This window comes from Vigna umbellata, chromosome 3 (genome assembly GCF_029865625.1).
Source record: "Vigna umbellata cultivar VRB3 chromosome 3, Vumbellata_1.0, whole genome shotgun sequence".
NCBI lineage: Eukaryota > Viridiplantae > Streptophyta > Magnoliopsida > Fabales > Fabaceae > Vigna > Vigna umbellata.
The window spans coordinates 19377412-19386972 of record NC_142167.1 but is presented as its reverse complement, the minus strand read 5'-3'; the positions used below and the strand labels follow the sequence as shown (position 1 = coordinate 19386972).

General features: G+C 29.2%; 1 protein-coding gene across 3 annotated transcripts; it reads left to right on the top strand.

Moving 5' to 3' along the window:
• The first annotated feature begins 4726 nt into the window (after positions 1 to 4726).
• Positions 4727 to 8498, top strand: LOC124829007 (putative E3 ubiquitin-protein ligase ARI2). 3 transcript variants are annotated; one of them, XM_088110279.1, is made up of 7 exons: positions 4727 to 5072; positions 5557 to 5589; positions 5684 to 5960; positions 6064 to 6544; positions 6725 to 7270; positions 7356 to 7486; positions 7912 to 8060. In XM_088110279.1, exons 1-7 carry the CDS (start codon positions 4944 to 4946, stop codon positions 7914 to 7916), a joined length of 1602 nt encoding a protein of 533 aa, XP_087966405.1. In that variant the 5' UTR covers positions 4727 to 4943; the 3' UTR covers positions 7917 to 8060. The 3 variants fall into 3 exon arrangements, with proteins under 3 accessions (XP_087966405.1, XP_047158382.2, XP_087966406.1); XM_047302426.2 differs by having other exon boundaries at positions 4729 to 5072; positions 7983 to 8498; XM_088110280.1 differs by lacking the exon at positions 4727 to 5072 and adding an exon at positions 5406 to 5428 and having other exon boundaries at positions 7983 to 8498.
• The last annotated feature ends 1063 nt before the right edge of the window (positions 8499 to 9561 follow it).

Genomic DNA, 9561 nt, shown 5'->3' with positions numbered 1-9561 from the left:
TTGTGTTTTGGATAAGAAATTTTGAAATTTTAAGGAATTTGAAATGTTATTATAAGTCTAAATAGCTTTGATTGAAGTTTAGGGTTTAGGTTTTTATTTAAGTTGTTTATACCTTTAAATCTCTGTTTGGGACAAAATTAATTCAAACTTCTTACATATTTATTTTTTAATTTGTATAGATAATTTAATTTATATATTGTTAAATATAAATACGTATTTAGAAAATAAAAAATTAATATCGAGCTTTAGTTAAATTAAAATATTTAATGAGAGAAGGTAGCCAAACATGAGAAAGGAAGGAGGATCAATAATTCTAAATATGCTTGCTTAATTTAATTTGCTTTTGTTTAATGATTAATTTTATATTTAATTAGTATTTTGATCCTAATATTTATAAGGTTTATTTGATAAAATTTTGATTTTAATACGATCTTCATTTTGAATTCAATGTACTTTTTTTTGTCATGGTAATTTTTCTGTTTTTTTTCTTTAACCTGTACCTTCTTTCTACCACCCTTTTTTTTTTCCTTTCTTGCTATTTTTTATCATCACTCATTTTCTTTCGGGTATTTTTACTCTTCACACTTTGACGTTGCCTAACTGTTTTTATTTGTATTCCTTCACTCTTTTTTTTTTCAAACTCCCTTCTATTTTTCTCCTATATTTTTTTTTTATTATTCTCACTTTTCAATGAAAAAAAATAAAGCTTACATTTTGTACTCAACTCAGAACAAGTGAAATTCCTTCAAAATTAAAACTTTGTAATATCCCAATTTCATAATATTTAATTATTATTAGATTTGTCACACTTTCAATAATATATATAAACAACTATTATAGTTATCCATATATAACTTATAATACAAATATATATATATAAAAGTCCTACCGCTAGTATCAGTAACTAAATTTGTTCGCTCAACAAGAATATCAAAAACTTAATTTATCTCAAAAGTCACTCAATGAGTATATTCTCACCCAACAACCGTCAAGTTAGTAAACTTTTTAATTTTGGTCTCATTCAGCAAGATTCTGTTTGCCCAACAACCACCACATCAATAGCTTCTTGACTTTAGCTTCGTCCAACGAGTATATGCTACTCGAGTCTACATAATTTTGCAAAATTATGTCATTCCAACCTTACAAAACAATTTAACACTAATTCTATATGTCCAAAACAACCAACCATCATATTAAATACGAATTAATGACTCAATCCACCTTAGATGCAATCTTAATCATAATATACCAACATTTCAACATTCAATCACCAAAGCGATTCAAAGCCCTAATACAACCCAACATGTCACATTTCATATGCACAAACACCAATATCAGCATTTTAGCCAATTTCAAGCAACTTATACATGCAACTTAGATTCTCAACACACTAGAAACTTAAAAACAAGGTACTTTAGCTTCTCTTACTTCATAAACGACTGAAAGACTCCAGAGAATCTAAAATAGCTCTCTCAGCTCAAAGGACTCTATCTGCACCTACAAACAACATATTCATTATTAGGATACGTCGTTAGAACCACTGCTCAATAGAGAACCTGTTAGAAGACTCAAATGACACATTAGTAAAACATTGTTCACATATATTGAAAAATATGAAACTAGATAGAAGAGTATAAACTAACTTACTCTTTTATAAGAACAAATTAGACAAACTTAAAGACATTGGCATATTGATTACTTTGACAATCTCAGATGACCCAGAAGATAAAATATTTATAGAAGAGTAAGAATTTTAAAGGAATCCATCTATAGAAAAATGATATGATTTTAAATAATAAAATTGGTTTTATAAAATTTCTATGATGTGATTCGAGTCTCTGCGTTACAAATTTTAAAAGATAAGTTTTCTTAACTTTTATAACTTTTGTCTATGTTACTAGTACAAAATAATGAAAAAAAAATATTGAATACAACTTTAAACTAATAAAAAAAAAGGATGAGACGGTAGTTATATTAGAATATATATTAATACAAATTTAATTGAATTCTTTTAATTAAAATAAAATTAAATTCATAAGGGAAAAAGAGAGGGAAGAACATATCATATAAACTCACAGATATTAAAAAAAAAATACTAAACAGTTCTTTCAATTATCTCAACTCACTCATTCTTTTCCTTTCGTAGATGTATATTTAAGTTTTATTGTACAACTTTACCTTATTTTAATTGTATATTAAAAACTCAACAAATCACATTAATTAAGATGTGAAGATACTTTAAAATATAATATTATAATATAAAAAAGTGATATATTTGAGAAATTTGAGTTATATGTCATCTATTCCAATTTTAAAATATTTAAATTCAAAATATACATGCATTATAGGCTTTCACACGAGTAAAAACAATAGAATTGACAAATAGTAAATATAATTAGCAGCAAAAATATATATTTTATAGTCCTTAAATATTATACAAGCAACTTATTTGTAGTTTTGAAGTAAATTTTGTCCATAAGTTATTTTTTTTAAAAGAATAAATAAAACTCAGATTGCTTCTAATTTTTTAAAATAAACTTATAAAACTGTGTTTTTGTTGTTAATATTTTTATTAATATATAGACATTTACAACTAGTTTCCTGCTACATTTTATTTGATATGATTCATTTAGACCCCAACAAATATTATCTTCAAGCAAATATTTTAAATCATTTAGCTCTATATTTATATAATTTATTTAACCGAGTCTTATATTTATATAATTTATTCAATTCTATCACTAAAAGCTTCGATTAAATTTTGTAATTTTAAAATTACCACCAGTCTTTTCTTTTCAGTTTTATAATGATGTTTTGATAATTAACAGAAAAATACCAAACTGATATTAATAAAAAATATTAAAAAAATAATTGAATATTTTAATAATATAAATACCAACTTAAAAAATAAAAGTGAAAATATTGAGACCAAACACATAATTTACCTTTTATTTTCTAACTAAGATAGAGTGCCAAAATTATTCATTAAAGTACTCTATTAATATAAATATTAAAAGTAAAGACTTAGATAATTGATATTTTAGAGTATTTCCATTTATATTTTTAGTTTTTAATTAATTAAAAATGTTTTGACTTTCTATTTAAAAATTAATTAATTAATTATATTTCTTATTTCAATTATATATTTAAATATATATATATATATATATATATATATTTTTTTTTTTTTTTTACATCTATTATTCATTAGAAAATCTCCTAAAATTTTCAAATCAAATTTAAAATAAACTCAAAATATTCTAATTTCAAATACACCGAACACATTAAAACCTATAATTTGTACTTAGATAAAGAGGATTATTTTTCTTAACAGTTACATTTTAGTATCGAATTTATCCTCGTTACAAATTATTTTATTAATTAAGTAATATATATATATATATATATATATATATATATATATATTATAACCTTATAATTATATATAAAGAGAGTTACCATTTCTCGGTGTACACATTATACTTAATTTTATCCTTATTGATATAAATTTTTATTAATCATTATCTTTTACATTATATACATTTTTTAAAACTATAATTTATATATTTAATAATATTTTAATTTCAATAATAGTTAAAATAATTACTTATTAATAACCATAAAAGGAAATCATGTGTTAATTAATATAATTATAGAAAATAATGTAATATGAAAAAACACTATATAAATATCTTCCAAACCTATACCTATACATACATAGAAGATTACTGATTTTATCCTTATCTTTATTAATATAAATGATTTATTCAATAAATTTTGTATTCATTCTTTTGTAATTATTTTTAAAGAATATATTTTTTATAAATATTTATTTTTGTAACATAAAATAAAAGTAAACATACATTTTTATATTTTTATATGCACGTATTTTTATTAATGTTAATTAATATAATTATAATAAAACAGTGTAATATAAAAAACTATATAAATATCTAAATAATAAAATATCACATCTCATTTAACTACTCATGTATTACCCGTTTTCAAAATAATCATAGCAATTTACTACTTACTCAAGAGTAAATTAATTTAAAATTTAAAAGTACTTGTATTAATGATATTTAAAAAAAGAATACTCATATGAAAATATAACCAAGCATGTGAGTCTTAAAATTTCCAAGATTACGTCAACAAATAAAATAAGATACTCAGGAAATATAACTATATGTTAACACCAAAGCAACAGATAATAATAAAAAACCAATTTATTTCACAATTCTTTTTCAGGAAATATAGGAAAAGTAAATATAATCTATAAGTGAAAATAATTAGAAAAGAAAGTAGAAAAATACATTTTTTCATTTATTAAAAATTAAAGCAAAAATCTGGATGACCAATGAGGTTGGACTTGAAAAAAGTGGAGACAGTGAACTATTGTTTTATTATTGAAATAATTATCATCATTTCACAGTCCTATTGAGTTATACTTGAAATACAATTAAATAATTATTAATATGATGTATGAAGTTTGGAGAAATTTCACATTTTAAATAAATAAAATAAAATGCATAATTAATTAAAAAATAAAATGAATAAAATAAATAAAATGGAAATTAAATGTGGGGTAGTTTTAAGAGTATAAAATTTTCAGAAATTGAAAAATAATAATAATATCTATAGTAAGAATGAAGATTAAATCAATCTACCATATTTATATAGCAAAAGAATAATTGAAATAATTTTGTAATTTATATAAAGGAAAGGGAGTGCGAAAAACTGCAAAAGGAAGAAGGAAAGGTTGTTTCTCTCTCTCTGTGTGTCTTGGTGAGTGGCTGCGCTTTGTCTTGCCGGCCATCTCGTCGGAATTTCAGTTATTGAATTTCCGATCACCGGATTCGATCGAATATCGAATCCCTAATTGTGCGATATTTGTCTGTTTCATCAATTGAAATTGAATAGGCATTCAATCTTGGGTGGAGGTGATGGAGATGGAAGATTACGCCAGCAGTGATGAGGATTACCATTACGACTCCGATCAAGATGACTCCGTCGAGGCCTACGAAAACGAGGAGGATTACGCGTTACTCTCTTCCAAGGGTCCCACAACCAAGGTATTCCCTTCCTATAGGATATATCGTTTTTGTGATAATCCCAATTTTTTTCTAGTCTCAAAAACCCTCAATTATTGTGATTTCCTTTCGTCACGATATATGTCCGCGTTTGTTTGTTTGTGTGTGGGGTATTTATGTATGTATTTTTTTTCTTCCCTTTTTTGTATTGGTTTGTGATGATTGTTATCACGTTAAGGTGCATTATCTTGGGTTTTGTATTGAGATGGTTTTGTTGAAGGTTGGGGCTTTTAGGACTGCTTTGAATTTTGTTACCTGGTTGGACTGTGTGACATTAGACTTTCTTGAATTCGTTTGGGGTTGGAATTTGAAGGGTTTCTTTATGACTGACATCTCAGGTTACTGTGGGTTGGTTGGGTTCTGTGATTCTATCATTATTTTTTTTTTGGGTATGGTGTGAAGCTGGATTATGTGTTTTTTTTTCTTAAGTTTATTGTAGTCTGATGAACTCCTTTGGCATTTGCAGGTGATTACTAAGGAATCACTTTTGGTTGCACAGGTAACATGAGGGGGGCAAATGATGTCTTTGTGTGTTTTGTTTGGATAAATTATATTTTTACCTTTTACTGAGATCGGTATGCATATTTTTGCAGAGGGAGGATTTGCGCAGAGTAATGGAGATGCTATCGGTAAGAGAGCAACACGCTCGTACACTGCTAATTTATCATCGTTGGGATGTGGAGAAGTTGTTTGCAGTATATGTAGACAAGGGGAAAGCATTTCTCTTTGGTGAGGCTGGTGTTACTGTGGATGAACATCCCGACTCTGACTCATCCGTTCCTTCTACAGTAATGTGCTACATCTGCATGGAGGATGTTGCTAGGGTCGAAACAACAAGAATGGATTGTGGTCATTGCTTTTGCAACTCCTGTGGGTATTTGTTTTATTATTCATAACCTGTGGTTTGGAACAATGATGAAAATTATGCAAACTTCATTTATGAGCGTGTTTTGTATTTGTTTACATTTTACAGGTTGGATTGAGCATTTTATTGTTAAAATAAATGAGGGTCAAAGTAAACGTATTAGATGCATGCAACACAAGTGCAATTCCATATGTGATGAAGCTGTGGTTAGAACTCTACTCAGTAGAAAGCACCCTGATATGGCAGAGAAATATGAACGCTTTCTTCTTGAATCTTACATTGAAGACAATAAAAGAGTTAAATGGTGTCCCAGTACACCTCATTGTGGGAATGCAATACGGGTTGAGGATGATGAATTGTGTGAGGTAGAATGTTCATGTGGTTTACAGTTTTGTTTTAGGTGCTTGTCAGAAGCACACTCACCTTGTTCATGCCTGATGTGGGAGCTTTGGGCTAAGAAGTGTCGAGATGAGTCAGAAACTGTTAATTGGATAACCGTTCATACAAAACCATGCCCAAAGTGTCACAAACCAGTGGAGAAGAATGGTGGTTGTAACTTGGTTAGCTGTATCTGTGGTCAAGCATTTTGGTGAGTTTTCCTCCTCTTTCCTGCCTTAGCATATTCTGTTTAACAATTAATCTTTCTGTCTGCAAAATATCAGTTAATTAAATACAGCAGTACGGATCAGAAGTTGAAAGCCACCTCTGACACCGACACTGTGTTGACATTTACTTATATTTCAGTAATAATTCAACCCTTTTGGTGCAGTTGGTTGTGCGGTGGAGCTACTGGCCGAGAGCATACTTGGTCAAGTATAGCTGGTCATAGCTGTGGTCGCTACAAAGAGCAAGAAAAAACGGCAGAACGTGCAAAGAGGGATCTATATCGGTATATGCATTATCATAACCGGTATAAAGCTCACACAGACTCCTTTAAGATTGAAAGCAAACTGAAAGAAACTATACAAGGGAAGATTGCCATTTCAGAAGAAAAAGATTCTACACTCAGAGATTATAGCTGGGTAAATAATGGTCTCTCCAGACTTTTCAGATCTAGGAGAGTCCTATCCTATTCATATGCTTTTGCATTTTATATGTTTGGAGATGAGCTTTTTAAGGAAGAAATGACAGAAGCTCAAAGGGAAATAAAACAGAATTTATTTGAAGATCAACAGCAGCAGCTCGAGGCAAATGTTGAAAAGCTCTCTAAAATTTTGGAGGAGCCTTTTGAAACCTTTTCAGATGATAAGGTTGTGGAGATAAGAATGCAGATTCTCAACCTCTCAACAATTATTGATAAGCTTTGTCAAAAAATGTGAGTGTCCGCTTTAATAAATAAGGTTGTGGTGCATTTCTTAGTTTTTGACATTGATAATTGCAAATTTTGATATTTGCTGCAGGTATGAGTGCATCGAGAATGATTTATTGGGTTCTCTCCATCTTGGCATTCATAGTATCGCTCCATACAAGTCAAAGGGCATCGAGAGGGCTTCAGAACTTTCAGTTTGCTGGAACAATAAAGTAAATACTGGTAAGTGCCTGTGTCGGTTCTGTTTGAATGATTAACCAGACCCTTTTGACGTTATCATTGCCACTTTGTGTTACCGCCTCTCATTATGTACTAAAGAGAAATTTTGAGTGAGCCACTTTTGTTATTTTGGCGCCTTTTTAATTTCTCTACTGTGCATTAAATTATAGTAGTCATTGGTGTGAATTTGATGCATGCTATCTGTGGTCATGGTTTTGATAGACTTTGTATTAATCTTTGTCAAAAAGTGTTAAATTTGTAGACGAGCGATACATAAATAATCATATTCAAGGGTGCTTATTGCAGATCTTGTTTCGTTTGTTTGTTGTTATTTACCAACATGGAAATGAAGTGGCCATTTTTAAATTTAATTTTGGAGCTTTCTTATTCAATTATGTTATGAAAGTTCTTATGTATGTTTTCTTCAGTTTGACTTTGTGGATGCCATCAGAAATGTTACTGAGTGAAAAGGATTATTGTATATATGCTGCAAGCGTAGGTGTAACAGCAGAACTTGATCGGCCTTCGGGATCAGGGAGTTCAGATGATAATGGATGCTCTTCTCGTAAACGTGCTAGAAAAGATGGTGTTGGAGGTGGTTTTTTTGATCTAAACTTGCCAGCAGAGTTTGTAGACAGAAATTGACTTTGAAGAGAAGGACACCTTATATACGTACAGGCGTACAGGTCTAACATAAATTGCTTTGCTGCTTTTGGAAGGAATTAATCTTTTTTGGATTTCTCACCCCATTCGCTTTCACCCATGTCTCTCTACTCTACTCTATTCTACTGAGATATATGTTTCTAAAGTTTATTGGCATCTCTGTCTTTCTGTCTGAAATCCTAGCGCTGTATATAGATAGCCTTGGTGCATTTATTTGCTAGTAGTTTTATGTAAATGGCTGGCTACCTGGGTTTCTAGCAACACCTTTCAGGACAACTTCTAGGTTCCTTTTATTCCTATCTTTATCTTATCAAGTCATAGGTGGAGGTAACTTCACTCATTTTTATTGTTAGTTTCACCTTTCAAACACTATACTTCTTCTATTAATGTCGATGCTCTACTTTTAAATTTGTTCCAAAACCCTCATGGTTTTATAAATTGGAACAAATATACTTTTGTTTGAGATTAAGGACATGTTTAAATTGAACTGCCTCATACACATTTTTAGGAGAGGAAGAAATAAAAGAACAAATGAAATATAACTTATTTTTAATCTATAACAATGTTAATTTTTTTTCTCAAGATATCTCTTCTTATAAGATTTCTCCAGATATAAATGTATATATTTTTACCTTTCTAAAAAGGGAAATGAAGCCCATGGGTAAAAGAAAAGTCAATGAAAAAAATATGTTGGCAGACAAAGAAGTCTATGAAGGACCAGAAAGTCAACGATTCTAATTTATGTCATTAAAGTGATCTTATCAAATCGCAATTAATAAAAAAGGTAAATGAATAATTTAGTTTTAAAAAGTGTATTTTTGTGTTGGATTAGACTTAAATCTATGAACAAATTGAACTAATTTTTAGAAATTTGTAGAGCTTTATTTAAATCTTTAAAATTATTCAATTATTCTTCTATTTTGACGTCTAAACATAGTTTATCATTACTATTTAAATGAAAGAATTGATTAATTTTGTGAAATTAAAACGAAATCTTATAAACTTATTTAAATTTTTCTTAAGTTTAATAATTAATGGGAAAAACCATTTTGTTGTCTATAATAACATGGCATGGAATGGATAGGGCACTAGCAAGAACTGACATAAGTGTCACGCCCCATTTAATGCCTCTGTGCCTCATTAATACACCCACGCCCCTCCACGTGCTGTGCCATTAATGTGCACTTTCATTCTCTGAATCTCTCTGACATGTGTCACATCGGAAGGTTCTGCACTCAATTCTGGAAGCCAGGTGACAGCACAGGAAGGAACGTCCGTTTGACTATGGGAAGGGAATTAATTTTTCTGAAACACTCTTCACATTCCTCTGCACGCTTCATCTTCTTCCTCAAGCTTTTGATTTCCAGATTCTCTGCCTTCTCTCTAGAACCTCCACCTTCTCTCTACCATAACTC